Source organism: Crinia signifera, chromosome 5 (genome assembly GCF_055691185.1).
Source record: "Crinia signifera chromosome 5, ASM5569118v1, whole genome shotgun sequence".
NCBI lineage: Eukaryota > Metazoa > Chordata > Amphibia > Anura > Myobatrachidae > Crinia > Crinia signifera.
This window is the reverse complement of record NC_139221.1, coordinates 264788825-264813814: the sequence shown is the minus strand read 5'-3', so window position 1 is coordinate 264813814 and position 24990 is coordinate 264788825. Positions and strand designations below refer to the sequence as shown.

At 43.1% G+C, this 24990-nt stretch overlaps 1 protein-coding gene across 2 annotated transcripts in view; it reads left to right on the top strand.

Annotated features, from left to right (window-relative positions):
• The window catches only part of COLQ (collagen like tail subunit of asymmetric acetylcholinesterase), a 102515-nt gene extending 79858 nt beyond the window's left edge, over positions 1 to 22657 (top strand). For both annotated transcript variants that reach the window (XM_083188964.1, XM_083188965.1), the window contains 7 exons: positions 721 to 801; positions 5685 to 5772; positions 5944 to 6062; positions 13742 to 13861; positions 17995 to 18100; positions 19558 to 19660; positions 20735 to 22657. In XM_083188964.1, coding sequence (XP_083045090.1) covers positions 721 to 801; positions 5685 to 5772; positions 5944 to 6062; positions 13742 to 13861; positions 17995 to 18100; positions 19558 to 19660; positions 20735 to 20804 — 687 coding nt within the window. In that variant the 3' untranslated portion in view covers positions 20805 to 22657. The remainder of the gene's footprint in view (positions 1 to 720; positions 802 to 5684; positions 5773 to 5943; positions 6063 to 13741; positions 13862 to 17994; positions 18101 to 19557; positions 19661 to 20734) is intronic.
• The last annotated feature ends 2333 nt before the right edge of the window (positions 22658 to 24990 follow it).

The window sequence follows — 24990 nt, the reverse complement described above, 5'->3', positions numbered from 1 at the left end:
GGGTACAGAGGCCCAGACTTGGCGGTTGGAGGGCCCTGCTGAAAGCTTACAATTTATAGGAAAAAAATCATGCGATGATCGCTCACCATCGATTGTTTTTTTTTTTCCTGCTCTAATAAAAGTCAGTCTAGACTGACTGTTATTCTGGCCAGAGACAGACGAATTCGGGGCAGGCACTGATGTCATATGACATTAGCCGTCACACCCCAAGCAGACATCGACGTGCCTGCGTTTGCAGGGATACACCCAGCACTTCTATTGGTGAACCCACCATTTTTGTTGGCACGCCCATGAAACACTGGGTGGGTCACCTCCTGCCCGTTCATCCTGGAGCGAACTCCCGGCGAGTGTGAAACTCACTGAAGGCATTGGCACCGGGGTTTGCACAGATGCACATTTGTGCATGCGTGAACCCCAGACATTGGATGGGGTAGCAAATTCAGCCTGCAATGAGCGGGTCTGAATTGCCCTTAGATTATTCCAGTTCAGTTAAGGTTTAATGCTCGCTTCTTATAACTAAATTGTCTTATAAGAACAGACTTAACATCAATTGAGTTTATGAGCAGAGTGCTTTCTGCCTGGAGTCTGAATGCTGGAAGTAACGCTATGGTTTATGTTCCTGATGATACAGACACTCTATTTATTACAAACGCTCTAGGAAACTAATATTATTTTGGTAGAATTTCTTATAATGTATCTTTTTTTTTTTTTTTACCAAAGGGAGAAATGGGCCCAAAAGGTGAGCAAGGAGTTCCCGGGAGTAGAGGCCCTACCGGCAGACCAGGGAAACGAGGCAAACAGGTAATGACATGGTCAATCTTAGTGTCATGTGGTTCTGTGAAGCATGTGAGACCCTACGTGTAGCATGTGGCAGGCAATATGGAAAGTAGATCACCCTCCTCAGTCACCTGTTGCAGCTATTTCTCTGTGTGCCTGTAATACTCGAGCACCATTGACATTTGGGATATGTTCTGTAATGGAATGCATGATAGTCACTGAGGTCAGTCCACAACTACACAGTGATATGTATCTCTACAGATGGAATCCCTGTCTTGCAGATAGGGATTCCCAATACAATTTGGATCAACACGCCCATATGTCTGCCTACAAAAATCTGGTACGGAGTGAGAAGGGGACGAGAGGAAATGCTTTTGCCAGTGTTTCCATTTACAGCATTTAGCACTGCTAATACTACCTAATTGCATTGACCTTTGCGTTAGGTGTCCTGCAGTTAGGGATGTGAAACAGACACAATTTTTCTATCTGAACGGAACCCCAATGAATTGTCATACTAGTAAGAGTTATATATTAGAAGTGGAAACAGAACAGTTTGCATTAGGAAATCTTCAGCAAACTGTCGACTCTCCGAATGCTCCCTCCGAGAGGCTCAGTAGGAGACACGGCTCTAGAAACAGGGGCAGACTGGAGGCACAGAGATAGGATTGCGCCATTGTGGCCCCTCTCTACTATGACCACATTACAGCATTGTAAAGCGGGGGCAGGGCTGAAAATAACAAATGAATTGCGTGATCACATACCCACATTTCCTTTGCTAGCAGGGAGCTGATCCCTTTTCCAGGTAGCCAGCAGTGCCGCTCGACTTTTGGGAGCCTCCCGGCCATCCTGGGAGATAGGTAAGTATGGTCTACAGCAGGGGTGGCCAACCGGTCAGAGGTAAAGAGCTGAAAAATATCGGTAGTCAAGCTAAAGAGCCGACATCATGCACGCGCCAAAGGCGCATGCGCCAAAAAAAGGGGCGTAGTTTATTTTGACCCCTTGGGTGGGTGTGATACAAATATGCCTCCAATAGTGCAGTGCCATATATACATATGCCCCCCACGGTGCCAGGAATGCACCACACGGTGCCGGGTATGCCCCTATGGTGCCAGAAAGCTGGTATGCCCCCACAGTGCCACAAACTGCTATGCCCCCACAGTGCAAATTTCCCAGCAGCAGCACTCACCGTTGTTGCTGCTGCTGCCGGGCGGGGAGAGGACAGTCTGGTGTCCCCCTGCAGTCCTCCTGTCATGTCACTGATGGGAGGAGAGCACAGCACACCGCGCGTCTCCTTCCCCCTCACTTCCCTGTGACTGGGCTGTCCACCAATCAAAGCTCGCTGGCCGTCTCCTTATTGGCTGCTGGCCCGCGAGCTCTGATTGGCGGACGGCCCAGTCACAAGGATGCACAGTAAGGGGTAGGAGAGATGCGCGATGTGTGCTCTCCTCCCCTCAGAAGGAGAAGGGATTCAGGGAACCGGCAGCAGGGGGGACTGGGACGGACAGTGGGCGGCGGGCAGCAGTGGGAGCAGGAGCCTCACTTTACAAGGGGGAGAGCCGCATGAGGCTCAAGAGCCACGGGTTGGCCACCACTGGTCTACAGTGACCTCTGCAAAAGTTCTGATTCTGGACACCAATTACCATTATTACCAGGGTCTTATGCAGTGACCTTTGAGGACACTGGCCTCTACATAACATATACTAAACCATACCTCCCAACTTTGAGGATGGCCAAGAAGGGCTGCTCCTGTGCGCCGTAGATGTGTCCGACATTTTGAGGGAGTGGCCTAGAAGAGAGGGGGTGTGACTGATACGTGCAACGCTCCCGCGAATCCACACCCAGTTTCTGCCTCTGTGGGGGCATAAATAGACGCTGTGCGTGTGGGAAGCGGGACAGTTAGGAGGTATGACTAAACATTTCTGCAACTCATAAAGCCAGAAAATGTTGTAATAAGATGAACATTGATTTTGTGTGTAATGTATAATAGATTGTCAGCGTTGTCGTAATATTAGCACTTGTGGAACATACAGAGTGTGTGTGTGTGTGTGTGTGTGTGTGTGTGTGTGTGTGTGTGTGTGTGTGTGTGTGGCATTGCCTTGCTGCTGTCCTGACTCCATATTGGTGCTGTTTGCATTTCCCCTTTAACTCATTCTCCGATGCTAACAATTTTGGGTTAAGTTAAAAGAGAACATTATGCTAAGCTGCCATTTATAACCTGCTGCTCATTATGGGTCTAGGCTTGCCCTCCGAGCACTGGAAATCCTGGGACATCATAGTGGTGATGTTATCAGGGATGTGCCTCAGTGTAGGGAAGCCCAAACTGCTGCAAGGGAGATCTGTCTCACATCTCCCCTGTCAGCACTGTACCTAATATACTGTCTATTTCTGGAAGCTGTATGTATTAGTGAGATGTACTATGCAAGTATGCCGTGTGTCTTACTGGTAGGCCGTGTGTACTTAGTATTTATTACTAGTGTGGTTAACTATGTATTAACCCCTTCAGTGTTTTTTTTTTAGGTAGCACTCCCAAAAAACCCACCTCGCTGTGTCCCGGGGGCCAGGCAGCGTCGCTGAGCACTATGTCAGCTGCCCCCCGGCAACCCAGCGTGACGTCACACACTGTCAAACAGCCGGGGGGGGGGGGGCACAGGAGGAAGGGGACGCGACGCCAAGCAGCCAGAGCCGGACAGCGCTGAAATTGAGTTCAGCCATCAGCTCAGCGTCGCTGCCCGGCACTAAGCAGTGGCAATCCCAAGAATTTTCCAGGCTTGCGAGTCTGGGCACTGAACCATAGCCAGGAAAATTCTTGGAATTACCACTGAAGGGGTTAATATATATCACTGGGAGGCAGTGTGTATTATGTATTACTGGGATACTGGGATATAGGAGGTGATTCTGATTGACTCGCTAAGCAGGGAAAATTTGCTGCTTAGCGAGCCTTTTAACGCTAACATCCACGCTGCTTTGCAAATGTATGTTTTGCATAAACATTCATTTGCAGGGTAGCATGCGGAGGCAAAATCATTCGATTGTGTGCATTACTATGTATACACTAGGACGGTGTATAGTGTGTAGTACTGGGAGTGTGTATCACTATTTTCGGGCAGCACGGATGGTGTAATGGTTAGCATTACTGCCTCACAGCGCTGAGGTCATGGGTTCGATTCCCACCATGGCTCTAACTGTGCTGAGTTTGTATATTCTCCCCGTACTTGCGTGGGTTTCCTGAGGGTACTCCGGTTTCCTCCCACAGTCCAAAAATATACTGGTAGGTTAACTGGAACCCAACAAAATGAACCCTAAAAAAAATGTCTGTGTGTGTGTGTGTACATGTGGCAGGGAATATAGATTGTAAGCTCCACTGGGGCAGGGACTGATGTGTATGTGCAAATATTCTCTGTAAAGCGCTGCGGAATATGTGTGCGCTATATAAAAAACTGTTAATAAATAAATAAATAATAAATGACTATGTATTATTGGGATATAGACCCTTATTCTTGTCCTTACGCTAATCACTCTCATGATAATGAGGCCGTGATGCGTATGTAAGTGACTTGACTTTATATATATGTGTACCTTCCACATTATTTACAGTTTCTTATATAGCACAGCAGATTCTGTTGCGCTTTACAATCAAAAGATGTGGGTGTTCCCCGCAGCATGCGAATGGATGTTTATGTTAAACATCCATTTGCAGCCTGTTCATGGGAACACAGTGTCAGAAATTGAGTGTGTTCCTGAGTAGTCACTGGGGGGTGATTGTAAAAAGTCTGTCCACATGGCTGGTGCAAGTGTCCAGGATGCATGCTTTGGTGTAGTGATGGCAGTGTATCATGAATCCACTGGTAGTGTTACAGTGTGCTGAGACGTTTCATTCATGTGCATGCTAGAACTCAAGGGAAGGGGCAGGGGCGGATTGGGACTTCAATCCAGCCCGGTAAAAAAAAATCTTCTGGGGGGGGGGGGGGGGGGGGTTGGGCGGCGGCGTATGTAATGCGGGGGCGGGGGTTTGGCGGCCGCTGATGTAATGCAGGGGGGAAGGCTCACCTGCTCCTTTCTGCTGGCTCCAGATGGGGGGAACGGGAGCTGGGGGTCCGCTGCCACCACACATGAAGGCCCATGGGAGGTGCTGTGCACTGTTGCGCATGCGCAGCAGCCCTCTTGCGGCCATTTTGGATGTGGGCAAAATGCCGTGACCCTGCCAGCCCAGGGAGGAGCACGGCCGGCCCGTTTTTAAGGAGTTTTGGTCCGGCCCACTGGGAAATGGCCCGGTTTCCCGGCAGGCCAATCCGCCCCTGTCAAGGGGAGAACTGAAACTAGCATTTCCATATTATGGTTCTCATGACATGACCACAATCCTCCTTCAGACTGTGGACAGGTGCATCAGACAGAGAGGAGCTATGGTCTATGTCAGCGGTTGCCAACTCCAGTCCTCGAGAGCTACCAACAGTTCACATTTTCCAGACAACCTAGCTGCTGCACAGCTGCACTCATTACTCACTAACACATTTTAAATGATCCACAGGTGGAGCTAATTACTTCACTTGTGATTCTGTGAGGAGATCTGGAAAACATTAACTGTTGGTAGCTCCCGAGGACTGGAGTTGGCTACCCCAGGTCTATGTTGTATATAATTAAGGATCCAACCCGTTGGAGTACTTACACATTGAGAATCTTTACACTAGCGATTAAATGGTGGAATTTGAATCTACCTCTACAAACCTTATTGAGCTGGAGATGCCCACAAAGTTATTGGTTTTCATAAGACTGAACATACTCAATCAACTCTAAATACATACTATATGGGTATATATATCTATATATACATACTGTATATACTGTAGTGTATCTTTATTTTTGTGTGTTACTTAACTGTGTAATAAATGAAGGATGTTTTTTATTTGTAGGGAGACAAGGGCATGACTGGTGCCATGGGAATTATGGGCCCTCCTGGTAGACCAGGTTCTACTGGTCCACCTGGACCTCCAGGACCAGGTAACAAGGATGAATATGACTATAGAAAACATTGTCTTCGTCTCTGCTTATACAAAACAAAATGATATTATAATATTTGCATCACAGTATTTTGTGTTCCAATCAGTTTCTCCCATTGATGTTGTTGTGATGTACCCGAGTCTAAGCATACAAACATTGTCATCTTCTCAGGGCAAGCAACTGTTGGACCAAAAGGAGAGAGAGGAGTACCTGGACCACCAGGCAGATGTCACTGTAAGCACCCTCAGTCTGTGATTGAAGAGTCAGTTAATGGATACAACTCAGCCAAGGTACAAGAAAAAAAAGATCAATCTCTCCATCCTAAATGCTATATGTACACCTCATATAGGGCCTTATTTTGGTTCATTCTTTCTGACAAAATCCTTCTTAGATGGACAAAACCATGTGCACTGCAGGGGGGGCCGATGTAACATGTACAAAGAGAATTAGATTTGGGTGAGTAATTTTGTTTCTGTGCAGGGAAAATACTGACTGCTTTATTTTTACACTGCAATATAGATCTCACTTTGAAGTAAAACCCCACCCAAATCTAACTCTCTCTGCACATGTTATATCTGCCCCACCTGCAGTGCACATGGTTTTGCCCATCTAAGAAGGATTTTGTCAGAAAGAATAACCCAAAATAAGGCCCATAGTGTGTAATTGTGTCTTACATAATGGGGTTTATTCTAGTTCATTCTTTCTGACAAAATCCTTCTTAGATGGACAAAACCATGTGCACTGCAGGGGGGCAGATGTAACATGTGCAGAGAGAATTAGATTTGGGTGAGTTATTTTGTTTCTGTGCAGGGTAAATACTGGCTGCTCTATTTTTACACTGCAATATAGATCTCACTTTGAAGAAAAACCCCACCCAAATCTAATTATCTCTGCACAAGTTACATCTGCCCCACCTGCAGTGCTCATGGTTTTGTCCATCTAAGAAGGATTTTGTCAGAAAGAATGAACTAGAATAACCCCCAATATGTTAATGCTTTTTTTTTTTCAGTTTGTTGAATCAATATTTTTACCTTTGTTTATAGAGTATAAAAATATTCAGCACTGTAACTAGTAACATTGTGTTATAAAGCCCACATGCCTGTGTATCCACAAGTTACACAAAACATTCCATCAATTAGAATTGCGCGGTATCCGGACTGATCATAGACTGACTCATGACAGACAGTCATATGGTCGACCACTAATGGTCAAAAGGTCGACAGGGTTTAAAGGTCGACAGGGTCTAAAGGTTGATATGGTCAAAATGTACACATGGAAAAGGTCGACATGAAAAAGGTAGACATACATTTTTTTACAAAATTTTCAGCCGACAGGTGGTATTTCATGCCCCATCATCCACTAGGGCGTGGAGGAAGAATAAAATAGTGTGCCGAGCGCAGCGAGGCACTGAGCCCGAAGCATTGCGAGCCATGCGAGGGGACGCTGTACACTTAGACACTGTCCATGTCGACCTATGTCAACATAGACACCCTAAAAACAATAAAAACTCATGTTGACCTTTTTCCACGTTGACCTGTCAACGCTTTGTCTGTCTGTCGACGCTTTGACCATGTCGATATTTTTCATGTGGACCTTTTAACCATGTCGACCTTTTACCTGTCAAACTTTAGACCCTGTCAACCTTGTGACTGTCAGCCATTAGTGGTCAACCATATGACTATCAGTCTATGTTTTATACCATAACCCAGGGGTTCCCAATCTTTTTCGAATCACGGCACCCTAGAGTATCAGAATTTTTCCACGGCACCCCTAGGCCCAAAAAATATATATAAAATTAAGTAGATTGTGTTTATATGTGCTTATTTGGTTCAGTTATGTTTTAAATGGCAGAATTTGCTTCTGATTGTACATAGTTTATGATTGGAAGCCACCAGCACTGGTTTTGTCCGTAAATAATTGATCATAAATTATTTGAATTGGTCCTGGACCACCAACCCGTGGCACCCCTGCACCCCAGGGAGCCACGGCACACAGTTTGGGAACCACTGCCATAACCGATTGCGCAACCAAGGTGCAAGATTAGTACTAGTTGAAGGTTATGAGTGGATGCGGATAAACTTTTGGGGGGAAGGAGCTGTATGTGGGCTGGTGGGATACAGGTTCAACACCGATTATACAGCATCATCGGTTCTCGCACTGAGCTGGATTACCCTCTTAAGTACTTCTAAGCCCTCCCACTGCCCCTTCTACATCTAACACCCTAAAAGTTCTAACTTCCCCCTGGCACCAGATGTGTCCGGATTATGCTGCGATCTCATTGCTGCCCCTGCAAAATCCCGGGTATTTGTTCCTGTGTTTTTGGCGGGGGCACAGAGCATCTCGGCTCTACAGACCCCATTCATACTGCACCTTAGACCCGGGAAATTCCTGTGTCTTCCACGTTCACACTGCTTCCCCTGGTATGCCTGCCATCAAGTGTGTGTCATCTAAGAGCAGCTTTGATTGGATGTTTAAAAAGTATCTTTGATTGGCTGTTTAAAAAGCAGCTTTGAGCAATGCAATGAACTTGCTTTTTAGCATTTTGTGAGAAAAACCCGGGTCTAGCCTGTTCACACTGCCATACACCCGTGTATTACCCAGGAAAAACCCTGCAAAAAATCTGTGTGTAATTCCCAGGGCAAAACACCCGGGAATTTCACAAAGACCCTTTCACACTGACACAGGACACGGGAAATTACTTCTTGCCCTGGCAAAAACCCGGGTTTTTGCGGCAGTGAGAACGGGGTATGAGTGGAGGTTCTGGACCATCAGGTGCCGGATAATCAGTGTTCAAACTGAAAACAGTGGAGTCAAGATAGTATAGGAGAACATACCACAAAGTAACAGTGATATTAGTGCATTACAAAAGGTAAAATAAAAAGAGGAACAAAATAAAAATTGAAAACAGGAGATTGTAGTTAAATTATAATGAATAATATAGTTCCCCCCGATCCATAGCTTTCTGTATTTCCGTCTAATAACTAGAACTGTAGTGCAGAAAGTTGCTTATATTAGAAATATAGGGCTGTTGTAGCCAGGAACCCAGTCATTTGCATAAAAAGAAGTTGACCACCTGTGTAGCTGACATCATAGAGTTAGAAGTAAAGGAGATTCATCAGAAACCTGCTCCTATTGATAATTGTGCTTGTGAAATAATTTGACAAGAACCACTGTAATATACAGTAGCAGCTGCTGTTTAGGAGATTATAACGTGCCATAACTTGTGTAAGGTCATAGGTCAGCTAGATCAATGATTCGTAAGTTTGAAGAAACAGGATCTTTGGAAATTCAGCCTGGCAGAGGACGGAAAGCAATGCAATTTAGGAAGCTGCAACCGTGATTGTCAACGGATTAAACAGATAAGTTGCTGGCAGTGGCATCATTAGTGTAACATAATAAAGGTAACACTGATCTACAGCCAGAAAGGTTCTGATAGAAATGTAGTGTAGGTGTAGGTCACTGATAATAATAATAATAATGATGGTTAAAATTGTTAATTAGCTCTACATTTGTAGATGCAATACTGTGTCTCTTAAACTTTTTCTGCATAATGGGAGCATAAAACATCAATTACACTGGATTATGTAGCCCATATGAAAGAAACTGATAAGAACATAAATCAGTTGTTGGGTTGCATAAACTAAAACAAACATCAGTGGCAGTTCTGTGGCTATTTGAAGGTGGTCTGCAGGGCGGATATACAAAGTACTACTGTTTTCTACGTGCTTGAGACAGTCGTGTAAGAGGTCAAATATCATCAAACTTTAGCTATGATGCTCTTACCCACTTGAGTCCTTGTATTAAAGGGGGGGGGGGGAGCCTCCACTATATAATTTGTAACAATTGTGTCCAGAGATAGAATGTATCAATTTGGGACAAATAGAAGGCAAATGTCGTTAAACCATAGGTTTCGCTACAAACGGCGCGGCTCAGATGTGAGGTTACCTCTCCTGTCCTTTGCGTGGGATGGATAACGGTTGCCTCTGAGGCAGGTGGTGCAGGATCGCCGCAGGTCTCCGTTCACCGCAGTCTGGACGCCTCTTGGTTTCTCTGGAGGTGGAGGGCTAAGTTTGATGTTTGGATATGTCGGACAAAAGTCCGCAATTCATCGGCGGGTGCCGGTTCGTATCAGAGTCTTGGACCAATGGTCAATTTAAAGTTGAGCAATAAGTTTCCCCGTTCTTGGCGCGTTTCTCCCTCGTGGTACAGTGAGGGTTTCCTAAGAAGATGGGGGTGTATTGTTAGAGTCCAGGTTTAAAAAGGTGCCTTCACCAATCAGCATACAGCATTCATTAGGCTGCACCTGTATGCACACACCTGTGAGACACGCTTACCTGATGTAAGAACTCACAGGTGTGTGCATACAGGTGCAGCCTAATGAATGCTGTATGCCAATAGGTGAAGGCACCTTTTTAAACCTGGACTTTAACAATACACCCCCATCTTCTGAGGAAACCCTCACTGTACCACAAGGGAGAAACGTGTCAAGAATGGGGAAACTTATTGCTCAACTTTAAATTGTCCATTGGTCCAAGACTCTGATTCGGACTGGCACCCGCCGATGAATTGCGGACTTTTGGCCAAAATATCCAAACATCAAACTTAGCCCTCCACCTCAAGAGAAACCAAGAGGCGTCCAGACTGCGGTGAACTGAGACCTGCGGCAATCCTGCACCGCCTGCCTCAACGGCAACCGCTATCCATCCCACGCAAAGGACAGGAGAGGTAACATCACGGCAGAGGTTGCTCCCGGCTCATATCACATCTGAGCCGCGCCGGTTGTAGCGACTTATTCCATCTACTACAGCGAAGGTTACTCCCGACGTTGGCTCCAAATACAACAGAGCCACACCGGTGGAAGCAACCTACTGACTTTCCTGCCCTATTCCATCATCCTCCTGTCCTGTGGTAATAAACCCTTAAAGATAAGGACTAATACAAAGTGCCTGGAAACCTATGGTTTAACGACATTTGCCTTCTATTTGTCCCAAATTGATACAATCTATCTATTTACACAATTGTTACAAATTATATAGTGGAGGCTACCCACACCCCCCTTCAATACAAGGACTCAAGTGGGTAAGAGCATCGGAGCAAAAGTTTGATGATATTTGACCTCTGGATAAACTTTTAGTGACATTTAAAGTTGATTCTTATTTTATTTTATTTATTATGTTATATTTATTGATTACAAATGAATTGTTTTAAAGTGTGTATTTATATTAATTAAATACATTGATATATTAAGTGCGCTCTCTCTTTTTAGTTGAATTTTGGTAGTGTTGGTTTAATTGTTGGGAGCAGCACCTTAACCAATTAATGCTGTGGTACCTTTAATATTATATATTGTTTATTTAATTTAGCTTAATTTTTATAATTTGCGCCTGATATACCATCGGTATATTTTTGTTAGTTTATTGTGTAAGATATACCCACTATGTCATCACAATCTGGCCAGTCCGTCCATTATTGGAGCCTGGGAAGAAAAAGGTTCAGCATCCACCAGTGGTTGAATCAAGAAAGATTTTGTTACCACCCTAACACATAAAACTGTGTCCGATGAAGAACTTTTACAAAGCCACGGACAAAACAGATCACGCTTTAAAGTAGCTCAATTCACACTGTCCCAGATTAAGTGATGCTAAGAGAAAAGAAGGTGTTTTTATTATTTCCTGGATTTGTGAAATTCTTAGAGGTAGTGAATTTGTCCCTACACTGCATGACAAGGAAAGGGCTGCATGGGAAGCACTCATGTTAGTGGTAAATAGGCAGAGCTACAAGGAGTTGGTAGAAAACCTCAACAAGGCATATAAATGCATGGGATGCAACTTGTCACTCAAGATCCATGTTTGGATTTGCATCTAGATTTCTTCCGCTATCTTTGCATAGATTAGATGTGGGTGGGGTTTTTACTTCAAACTGATATCTATATTGCAGTGTAAAAATAAAGCAGACAGTATTTACCCTGCACGGAAACAAAATAACTGCGGCTGACTAAACATAGAAGATAGACATATGGCGGCACTTGACATAAATAAGATAACGGGCACTGTGGTTAGGCCAATACTTCAAAGCTCTTTAAGCTTCTTTTTCATTTTCTAGCTTCTTCATGTTCTCTCAATCCCTCTCATTCTCTCTCCCTCTCGTTCTCTCCCTACCTCGCTCCCTCTCGTTCTCTCCCTACCTCGCTCCCTCTCGTTCTTTCCCTGATGTTCCCTCTCTTGCTCCCTCTTGTTCTCGCGCTCTCATTATTGCGCTTCCTCTCTCGTTCTTTCCCTCTCTCTCCCAGCTATTGTATTAGATCCCGATGTTACCCCAGTGATACTTGCCTTCTCTTTTTCAACAAAATTTACCCCGTCCACTACCTCCTATTCCTACAGTGACCTTAGGTACCCACTGCATCTATCAGTCTTCCTCTCTTTTTTACTCATTGCCACATCCCCCTAAGCATCACCCATTTTCTCGCCCTGTCGCCCATTTCTTGGTGTCACCCATTGCCTCTCACGGTCACACTCTCCTGGTATCACCCACTGCTTCTTAATCTCCCACTACCTATCTGTCACCCACTGCCTCACTATATATCCATCACCCTCTCTCTCCTGTCACCCTCTGCCTCTACAAGTTATCACCCTCTCCCCATCAGATGAGAATGGCATTCCCTTTGAGGCCATGACCCTTTTTGCTTGATCATGCCTTTGTTATGAGACCGCACCCACTTTTCAGGATCACACACAAGATACTCTTCCCGCTGGCTCTACTTCACTCATTGTGCCCTCCCTGTCCTTTTTTTTCTGGATCTGCCCCTGGTCCTATTAAGAAATATAGTGACATTTAGGCTGTTGGACTACTGACAGCGCTGAATAGGGGACCTTTAATTACTACCACCCTTTATTGAGTAATACAAATGGTGACAACATAAAATATTAAAATATATTATTTTATTAAACATTTAGCATGCCCCTAATATCTTGGTTTTATTCAGTGTTCATGTATGAGCAAGATTTGTCTTATGTTAACATTGTAATTTATTTGTGCTTCTTCCCTTTTGTCAATGTTACATAACTTTTCAGATTCATAATATTCAGGAATCTATGTCAATAGACTGTCATCTCTTATCGATTTTGGTGCACATTTTCATTTTTTTATTTTTAAAACTAGAATAACACTGCAAAGTTAATTATTTATTATTATTAACAGTTAAATATATACCACACACATATTCTGCAGCACTTTAAAGAGAATATTAGGCCATTCCCATCAGTTCCCCCCCCCAGCAGGAATTTATTAGTATTGTTATTAGTTGGAGTTATTTAGGCAATTAACAAATTGTAAAACACTTTTTTTATTGTGAAAAATATTTATAGACATGTTTTCATGGAAAGGGGTATAGAAGAAAGAAAGTTGGGCAGAGGGAACATAGGTCAGGAATACAAGAAGAATCCAATATGTACACAAAGTAATGCAGTTTAGTATTTACTAACAGTTTCTTATATAGAGCACACATATTCTGCATCGCTTTACAGAGAATATCTGACCATTCACATCAGTCCCTGTCCCCATTGGAGCTTACAATCTATATTCCCTACCACATGTACACGCACACACAGACATTCTAGGATTATTTTTGTTAGGAGCCAAATAACCTACCAGTATATTTTTGGATTGTGGGAGGAAACCGGAGTACCCACAGGAAACCCACGCAAGCACAGGGAGAATATACAAACTCCGCACAGTTAGGGCCATGGTGGCAATCGAACCCATAACCTCTGCGTTGTGAGGCAGTAATGCTAACATTACACCATCCGTACTGCAATGAATAATAAGAGGATATAGGTAAAAGCAGATACTGTAATTATTATATCAGAAAATAAAGTAAAAATGACAATTCAAAGAGAATCAGCCTCATTTAAGCTAAACCGTAATTGGTCGGACGGAGATAATGTTCCATTTTATGTTTGTGTGTTCCCAGATATTTCTCGTCAACAGTCAGGAGGAGCTGGATAGTTTGGATATTGACAATGCCTTAGCATTTCGGAAGGACCTACGATCCCTTTATTTCAGGCACACAAATAGGTGGTTCCCTATACAGGTAAGAAACTCAGATGTAGATTTACTAAAGCTTCTAAAATAAAGTGGTGGTGTTGCTCATAGCAACTGATTAAATCCAAGCTATAATTTTCTATTGCATTTGGGGAAATGATAGACAGACTCTGATTAGTTGCTATGAGAAACACCCTCATACGTCTTGTTTTAGAAGCTTTAGTAAATCTCAGGATCCACAAATAACCCCTATCAAACACTCTGCTTAGTCCATGACGTTACTATTACATTGCTCCTAGCGGCCAATGTGTTAAGGAAACTTGGCTCATGGGATAGCAGGGAAGGGCTCTTCTTTGGTTTATTGTTCAATCGCTGTAATATATATATATAATCGCACAAAATCTCTTAGGCCGCGCTAATGATGATTTCTAAAATGTTGGTAATAATAGGTTAGGGACCACCTAAATGATTTAGAGATGTATAGTCACAACATTCGGGAGAGGGGTCTTCAAATGCATACCCGTACTCACGCTCTAAAATTGAGAATAGTGCTCATAAAGGTTTCTTTAAGCAATTCTAGGGGATTTCACCACAGGTGGATTTTCAATATTGGATGCGTACCGTACTCACAAGTGAATATTGCTGGTACAGGCGCATCAAGGTTTCTTTTTTTAGAAGGGAACCCGGTTTCTTAGATGTAGTAGATATCCATAGATTACTCCATGCATAAAGATGAGACAAAGAAGTCCTCATTCAGGAAATGTGTACAATTTTTATTGACAAAGACAATGACTGGGAAATACCAGATGGAAACAACACGGTACCTGGTGACTGGGGTATTGGCCTTATACCCCAATCATAACCGCATGTAGGTGGTGAATTCCCAGGATTAAATACAGCAAAGCTCCTCTCCTGCCAACGCGTTTCAACAGGATAACCTGTCTTTTTCAAGGCTTGAAAAAGACAGGTTATCCTGTTGAAACGCGTTGGCAGGAGAGGAGCTTTGCTGTATTTAATCCTGGGAATTCACCACCTACATGCGGTTATGATTGGGGTATAAGGCCAATACCCCAGTCACCAGGTACCGTGTTGTTTACATCTGGTATTTCCCAGTCATTGTCTTTGTCAATAAAAATTGTACACATTTCCTGAATGAGGACTTCTTTGTCTCATCTTTATGTATGGAGTAATCTATGGATATCTACTACATCTAAGAAACCGGGTTCCCTTCTAAAAAAAGAAACCTTGATGCGCCTGTACCAGCAATATTCACTTGTGAGTACGGTACGCATCCAATATTGAAAATCCACCTGTGGTGAAATCCCCTAGAATTGCTTAAAGAAACCTTTATGAGCACTATTCTCAATTTTAGAGCGTGAGTACGGGTATGCATTTGAAGACCCCTCTCCCGAATGTTGTGACTATACATCTCTAAATCATTTAGGTGGTCCCTAACCTATTATTACCATCTTTTTTCATATTATTCGGATGTGTTGACACCTCTTCATCGCCCCTGGTCCCTTTCTCTACCAATTGTACCGACACGGGGTTGAGTGGTGACCCCTCCTTTCGGACCGGCAGAAGAAGAGTGACTGCGCCTTGGGACTGATAATTTTGTTTATTTCTAAAATGTTGGTCGCCAGTAACACTCCACAAACAAAATATACCCACAATAGTGTTACAAGGCGCCCTACAGTATAGGGTGGTGATTCCTGTCTCTCCTTACTTTAAAAATCCATAAACAAGAACGAAACATTTATTACAACATAATTTGAAACAGGATTTCTGTGTCAATATTTTTGTCAGAGATGTACTTTTTCTCAAGATTATGGATGAAACATGTACCCGACGCGTTTGTCTCGTTATGCGACTTCATCAGGGGTATAAATGTTTTATACACATCTATAATAGTAGAACACAATAGTAAGTATTCACAAATGGAGAAAAATTTCATATATAAAAAATATAAGAAAAAATATAAGAACATAGCCATACAGTGGACTTAGATGGTATAGGTGGGGGACAAATGAGTTTCTACTATGGGTGATATATATATATATATATATATTAGTGAGATTGCACACATAGGGCCTGATGCTGCGCTGCATATATGGCTATTTGGGGAGCATTTCTTGCAAACTTTCCCACTATGGGGCCGATTCAGACCATTTGTATGGGCCTGAATTCGGCCCCGTGTTCCATGGTGGTGGTGGTGGGGGGGGGGGAGTTGCACATGTGCAATGTGCATGTGCAAATCCCGAAAGCGGGCGGCTTCATCAAGTTTCACACTCGCCGAGCCGTTCGCTCCAGAAGGGGTGGGCAGGGGGCGACAGCAGGGGAACACCTAGCGTTTTATGGCGGCTGGCATCACATGACATCGGTGTCTGCCCCCTTTTCGGCGATCTGCAGTTTACACTGACTTTTATTACCGAAGCAAAGAAAAATCATGGTGTGCGACCATCGACTCTCCCTTTCGGCCGCATGCGAGGGGATGTGTTAGACGACACACGCCCTCACATGCTAGCGAGGGGATTCGGGCGGTGTTTTCCGGTTTACTAGGTTATGAACATACGCAACCCATTGAACAGGTCTGAATTAGGCCCTATATTTGTTCCACACATAGGTCCTTATTCTGGATGACTTGCAAGGCTGCAATTTCAGGGTTATACACTTCTCCCATTACAACTTAAGAAGAATAACTGGGCTGTCACTATGGGCCTTATTCTAGTTAACTCTTTCTAACAAAATCCTTCTTAGATGGACAAAACCATGTGCACTGCAGGTGGGGCAGATGTAACATGTGCAGAGAGAATTAGATTTGGGTGGGGTTTTACTTCAAAGTGAGATCTATATTGTAGTGTCAATAAAGCAGTCAGTATTTACCCTGCACAGAAACAAAATAACTCACCCAAATCTAATTCTCTCTGCATATTTTACATCTGCCCCACCTGCAGTGCACATGGGGCCTTATTCTGGTCGATGCGTACTTTCGCGCACTCTTTCGGATGGCGTTTTTTAGCCGTCTGCGCATGCGTGGGCAACACTATGCGCATGTGCCACGCATGGTCTCCGTACTTGTTCGCACAAACACCGTACAGAAATGTGCACCGCATTCACTCGTGAAATATGGGCGTATTATGGGCGTCATTCGGAACTACACAGGGGCGTAGTTTCAAAGTGGGCTAAACTGGGCGTAAACATGGGCGTACAAGAGGGAGTGCACTAATTCTGGTAGGAGTGCATTCGGACAGCACACCGAATGCACACGAACAAAAAGGCAAGAAATATGCGGTGTTCATAAGCAAGTATTTCTTTGCGGACACCACTCGGTCATGCGCTAGGCATTCGGAACGCGCAATCAGTACGGGCGCACCGCAACCAATGTCAGCTGAACACAATACAATCCACTCTTTACTCATTACTCATTAATTACACTCTTCTCATTGCTTCAATTGGAACCATTGCAGCTTAAATGGACCATTACTAAACACACAAATATATGTGAAAATACACCGCATCCGTGCGTACGGCCAGGTTCCCGTCCGTTCCGACGCGGTAATACCGTGCATACGCTGTAAGACCGTGCAGAATATGTGTGTATCCACCGCACACGCAAGGTTTGGATGTCGTCCGTAAACACACCCTGTTCTTCTAGTGTGAGTCCGTCCGTAAGCGGAGGTCCGGTGGGTGTTTCTTCGTACGATGTCCGCACAGCATGGCGTGCGGACCGCTCCGAAAGATTTCGGAAATGTACGCACCAACCAGAATAACCTCCATGGTTTTGTCCATCTAAGAAGGTTTTTGTCAGAATACTAGAATAACCCCCATAGTTCATTGAGGGCACAGCTTTCGTCCCAAGGCTTAAGCATAAAAACTCCTATTTATAGTCGCATCATTTACACCAAGTATAGTCTGGTGTATGTCTGTGCCAACGAAGAGTAGCAAACCAAGGATATGGTCAAGTGTTATCGCGCCTCTATGGCCAATTTGTATTCAGCATAATCCCCATGAAACACTTCTATATTTAAAATAATATTGCTTTATATCTTTAATAAGACATTGGCTGTGAGCCCTTGATAAATGTTGGCTGTGAATAAATTGATCATTTATGATAACAATATTTTTAAAGACATCTCCCTTAAAGCACAAATCTCCGATCACCCCGACATTATTTATTTCCAGCCAGTTTCTTCCTTGTCTGACGCCAGCGGCACGTGTGGGGATGGAATTGTTCAGCCTGGAGAGGAATGTGATGATGGTAATAAAAGTGCCACAGACACCTGTATAGGTGAGCCTCATATTACACATAAGCATGCCTATGCCAGAAACAAAGAAGAATTTATTTCAATATTTTTTATTTTACCGCGTCAGGCCTCAAAATGGGCTGTGATCTATTCATGGTTGTTATCATATCCCTTTAATCAGAGAAATGTGTAAAATATACAGTAGGGCGGAGTGAAAAAATTGAGATTGAGATATTCTAAAATCGGCTAGTGTGGAGAAGTTGTGACTTGACCTGAATAAGAAACGTGCAAATGCATTTTGATCTGCCCCACCTGCAGTGCAGCATGGTCTTGCCCATTTTGAGAACAAATTTGTACTGCGATCAGGTCTGAATAAGGGCCAAAAGGCAGTGATACAACAGTTCACAGAAAAGCCTCATCATTACCTTTTCACTGGTAATGTCCTACCAACCTTCTATATAAAAGGACAATAGCACATATGGAATAAAGCTGATTATATTTTTAGGAATGTTTTGTGATAGTAATGCTAATAAAGTATAAAAAAAAACCTGCACTGTTTTTGAAATCTATAAATTAAAAAAAAAATACTATTTAGCATTTTTTGAGCACTGTGAGTGCGGTATGTTTTCTCTTATCAATAACAGTGTCTGGTTGTCAGATTTTGCTAATTCCATCCCAGTGAGGAGGTAATTGGATTTATGCTGCTCTCGTTGCAGTGCATATACAAAGGTAGACAATCCTGTGTACATAAATAAGAAATAACTGTTGCAGTCTGTTATTGAAAAACAGTAACTGTCATAAGTATTACAAGTAACAGTGTAAACTGCCTAATGTATCATTTTACATACCACTTCTGTTTATTGACAGGGAACATGGTTTCTGCATGTACGGTTGCTCTGAGCAACCTTACATATGCGTGTCCGTTCAGAGGGAAGTAGGTGGGCAGCTGACATCCGGTGATCCTGCCTGTCCATCATGCCCTCATTACCATGAGAATGCCCAGTGTTCTCATAGGAATGCCCATGGAACGCTGGACGTTCCCATATGGTAATGAGGCTGCCTGGTGCCCCACGCCCCTCCGTATGCTGTGTAGGGTGCACGCACCCTACATATGCACATGCACAAAAATGCTCATGCGCACAGGTCGAGCTGCGAACATATTCCTGTCCATAAGGACCGGTTTTGGTGCCTCAATAAGTATACAGGCCATTACATCATAAAGGGAAAAGGATGGGCTAAAAGTGCAGACATATCACAATGATAAATTCATCTTAACATTTTATGTAGTAAATGAATATATCTATATAATAATCACTGATGGAGCAGATCTCTCTACTTTATCTCTTTCCCATACATAGTATGTCACACAAGATATCTCTAGGTTTTACTTGTCCCCTTGCATTGCAAGCTATGGATGTATTATTCTCCCAAGCCCAGTGAATGTTTAATTAGTGCTTTATAGAAGAAATGGATAGTAGCTAAAATGTGGCCTCTTTATTAGAATGCAAGCGGGCCTATTGTGGGGACGGCTTTCGGCAAGAGGGTTTAGAAGAATGTGACGGCAAAGACTTTGGCTATCAATCATGTGGAACATATTTACCAGGGTATGTATATACATATACATGATATTATTGATAGTAAATATTGTATTTGCATGTGTAAGCGGGTCAATTCTGCTTTTACTGATGTGTCCTCATACACCTTTCCTCCTAGTTCTATATGGCGTAAGGTGCCTGGTTTTTACCCGCAAGTAGCCTCTCCGTCAGTTGTTACTACTTTTTCTCAAATTTTCATCTTTGATTATAGTGTACTAGGAATTTATTGTAACTTTTTGTATCAAGGGAATTGGTATAAAGTTCCAGAGTAAGCAACACAATGCATGGTGATGGGTTACTGCTAACAGACCCGTCTTTTACCTTTTTACGCTACATTGTGTACATTTTTCCTCCATTGTCGTGCTATTCCCTAAAGTTGGCTTATATGGCCTCATTCTGAGGTGAACGCAAAAGCTTCTTATGGAGATTAATCTCTTGCTCCTTTATGCTTCAATTGGAACCATTGGTTTCCCTGATGTACATCTGTGGATATGAATATGCAAGGACTGACACTATGAGCTTCTGTAGGCACTTTAATACCCATGGTGCTTCTTTAGACCATTGGTCACACTGTCTAAGTTTGCACCAACCCCATGGAAGGTGCAGATTTCTTCTGAGCATGGCCTTCAGCGTGACTGAGCTTCTGTGCTACTGGGTCCATAACATATTAGAATATGCTTGCTCAATGCCATGAACACTGCCATTGCATCTGCCTCTGAGCTGTACTAGGTTGGCTACTTAGGAATAGTGCTTTGATGTGGCTAATATGAAGCAGCTTGAGAATGGTTGTATTTGGACACATCTGCAGATACTTTATTTGTGAACAGATTCCACAGCCATTTTGTGAGTGACTCATATTTCCCGCTGCTTATGTTAAGACTTTGTTCCTGTGGTACAACAAGCCCAGCATTGGGATACATAAGCATATGTGTCTGGTCACACTGGCTGGCAGTCATTGTATAGTAATAGTAAATCTTTTAGTCACTTAAACTAAAAAATGGTGTCAGTGGTTGGTGGCGTGTGGGCTCACAAATGAGATTGTCTATCTATGGAATAATATTGTTCTATGTCCTTTCCCAACAGATCTTATGGACAATTGCGATGCACTATCTATTGCTACATTGACTCTACACAATGTCGATATTTCACATGAGAAGCAAGAGGAAAGGGTTAGAGTGTTTCGTGATGTCACACATACATCAGGTGCTATCGTAAAAGAAATTCAACAAGACTGGGCAATATACTAAAGTTTAAGTAAAAGAAATACATTTGCTGCTAATGGCTTTTTGAGAATTGTAATAGTCACGTCTGACTGGGAGAAATAGGACCACTGCATCCTGTCTTACTATAGCACGACGCCAAACAGTACTTGCCAGCAACACCTGTTCCTAACACACCTGCATAGGAAGAACCTTAACAGGAAGTTTAACTTCTGGGACAGCAAATCTCAAATCAACAGGAATATTATATATATGACAACATTACCTCGACTTAGCACTGTTAAATGTGAAAATGAATACTTTTTTTTTAGTTTGTTTTCTTTTGACTTGTATTAAATGAACACCAAATTATTCAGAGTTGGTGGTGTTTTCTGGAGAACATTCAACCTCTTGATAATAATGTGAAAATGGAATGTACTGTACTTTATTTGGAATTTCAGTGACAAGGTAAAAAAAAGCATAAAGGGGTGAATCCTATTGGTCTGTGCAAGCAGGCAGGCAGGAGGTGAGGAGAAAGAAGATGAGAAACAGAACCTCTGGACATAAACGTTGCATGGAGTCGAGACTCGGGGACTTGCAGTTACATGAGGCCAAAGTGGACAAAAAGGTTATAGACCAAAAAGTTCAAAGTTGTGTGATGCAGAAACCATAGTATACAAATATGGTACAGATAGTTTGTTAATCCACAAAAAAAATGTATTTGACTGCATGAAGCTCCATTTTCAAGGATACGAAACTAATACACTGAAGCATCAGTAATGAACAAACCAATCCGTTCAGCCTAAAAATGATCAAGTGCAGTATTATCTGTGCCAGTCTGAATACTAACCTATCAAACATTCATTCAAAAGACAGAAACTAATGATCATATATGTAAATTACTTATAATATTGTAGTATATGTAGATCTACTGTATTAACACACCCAACAAATATGTCTAACTTTTTTGCATTGCTATTTAAATTAGTATAATATATATTTAGATTTTCTTAATCTAATAATTGGGTAGTTCAGTTCATATCCTTTCATATTTTATAATTTTCTTATTTTTTTTGCCCTTATCACCCCCCCCCCCCCCTTTTTTTTACTTTCTGTACATTTTTTTAATTTTGCTGCTCCAGTCAATTTTGCATATACTGTATGCATGTGAATATATATATATATAAAATTATTATTTACTTTTCTTACTCATACATTATACTGATGTATCACTCCACCTGTTCTCCAGTGTCTTAGTGTTGTCATACTTTGTATAATGTTGTGCGGTCTTGTCAGTCATGTATGTTTGGCAGATTCCAAAGGTCTCTGTATTCTGCCTATGCTGTGTAATGACTATCTGTGTGCCTGCAGCCTGTTCAGTGTATATCGGTTTATTTATTAAATATGACAATGTTCAGCTGAACTGAGAGAGCTCGAGACTGTTATGCATATGCCTAACCAATGTAAATGAATGTTTATCGCCGTCATAGAATTTCTGCCTGTTCACCAACCACACAACACTTTGGTCAAGTTACAGAAACCAAGGTTGGGAAATAATTGACGAAAGTCAGATTTTTTTGTACTTTGGCATAAGATAAACTGATGAAGATAATAATAAGCATGTATTTCCAGTGGATATTGTAAATATCACTAGAAGCAATGAAACTGAGAACATTGAAATCCCATGAGGATACATTAGTATGTATAGTGTTTGTATGAATTGATGTCCTTGTAAGAACATGAATCATGAATCTCCTTTACATCTGCATGCACCCACAAATGAAAATAAAAAAGCTATTGTCTGCTCTGTCTGTCTGTTCCTGTTTATTGTACTGTATTGCAGAATGTATTGATTTAGTAATAAATTGGTTACAAAGAAATGATCTCTATTGCACTATCAAGTTTCAATGCGAGAAGGCATGAATGTCTAGCCTTCTCCTTTTATACATTTGTGGTATGTAATGGCCTCCTGTCAATGGTTCATTCTATTGCTGCTTTGTGCATCAATGCCAATTCATTGCAATTTCACAGAACTATTGGGTGGCGCTATCTCTGGACCCTGCACAGTGTGCCCTGTAGTCCTGTGGGTCTGGCAGCACCTGCTCTGTTTGACTAAAATGGGGGATCAGTGAGGGACTGGGAGGGGCCTTGCTGACTGTGGGACAGATGCACTAAGCTTTAAAAGAGATAAAGTAGAGAGTGATAAACAACCAACCAAACAGCTCCTGCCTGACATTGTTCAAATACAGTCTTGGACATAGCAGGCAGGAGCTGATTGGCTGGCTGTTTATCACTCTCAATTTTATCATTTTTGCAGCTTAGTGCATCTGGCCCCGAATGTATTATTTGAGACTCCTTACATGTTGCCATCTGTGTAGTTACCATTGGTGGTTACAATCAATGGCAGGCAACTATTCTATGCTGTGCCATCAATGGTTTTGCCATTGTTGTTTCTGTGTATGCCCGCCAGCTAACACTTCTGTATGAGAGCAGGGGTGGGGTCAAGCTGTGATTGACAGATAAGGAGGCGTGGCATCCTTTTCCCAGCTCTTAGACATAGGGCCCGATTCAGAGCCATATGCAGTGCTGTGATTTTGTGTGGGGTCCCCTTGCGAATGGATCATGCAAAGGCTAGTCGGTACTTGTGTATTTTGGCGGTGCCCATCGCATCGCATACCATAAGGCATACGATGGTATGCAACGCGATATCGCGCGATATTGTACAATGCCATACAATTTTAAAATTGTATGACATTGTATATGGCATACAATGCCATACAATGCGATTAAACATTGTATAAGCACCCTAATGGGTGCTTACAATGTTAAATGCAACCCCCACCACCCCCCCACTATAAACGTCAACCCGAAGCGTGGCGAGCGCAGCGAGCCCGCGAGGGGCGTCGGAAAGCGTCCTCCGACCTTTTCATACCCCCACTATCCACGTCGGCGTGGAGTTGAGAATAGAAAGTGTGGCGAGCGCACGCGGATACCTGTGAAGGCCGCGAGGGGACTCCGATACCTGTGAAGGTATCCGCGCCCCCTCGCCACGCTTCGGGCTCGGTGGCTCGCTATGCTCGCCACACTTTCTATTCTCAACTCCACGCCGACGTGGATAGTGGGGGTATGAAAAGGTCGGAGGACGCGTACCGCTGCGCTCACCACGCTTCGGGTTCACGTTTATAGTGGGGGTGGGGTGGCGTGGGGGTGCATTTAACATTGTAAGCACCCATTACGGTGCTTAAAAGCACCCTTTAGGGTGCTTATACAATCTTTCATCGTATAGGGGTCAAAAATCGTGTCGCATCGCATCGTATGCCATCGGGTGCATGGCATGCAATGCGATTAAAACATTGCACGATGGGAATCGGGGGCGCCGCTATAATACACTAGTACCGGCTAGTCTTTGCTGGCCGCTCGCAAGGGGATTGACAGGCGCTGGGCATTTGGGGGGGGGGTGTAAAGCCTCCGCTTTTTGGTAGTGTCCCGGAGAATGCAGGCATTGCCTGGCTGTTGAAAAAGATAGAATTATCTCCCAGCACCTAAGCGCCTCAACCCTTCCACATGTATTATGCACACAAAAAATATTCAGAAGTTCTTATCTTAATAGGCTCAAATTGATGGGGCAAGGTTCCTCCTTCAAATCTCTCCAATTAGTATCATGCGAATGGGAGATACAAAGAAACCATCATAGCGCAAACAAATTTATTCACATACAATGCACACTTTAAAAAAAACACCTTAACATAGGATTTTACAAGTACCATAAAAGATGGAGAACTATAATCAAACAGTTCTCATAAAAGCATGAAACATAGAAGGAAATCCACTCCAGATATATCCCATAAAGAAAAGGAAAAGTCAAATGCAAGTTACCAGATGGCGTGGAGACTCAGTGGGCCACTGAAATCTCACATGAGCAATATGCACGACTCTTTGCTAGTCCTGGACCTCTGCAGCTGGTCACCGGGCAGCAAATCCCTTCCTTCACTTCTACGTCAGGGGTGGGCTCCTTCTGGATCTCCTTCAAGGGCCAACGCGTTTCGACCACGTCCGTGGTCTTTTTCAAGGCTTTAGGAATGTTCAGTCTTTCCGTCTCAGACGGCGCTATTTACAGTCCCTGATTGAAATCATCCCTCC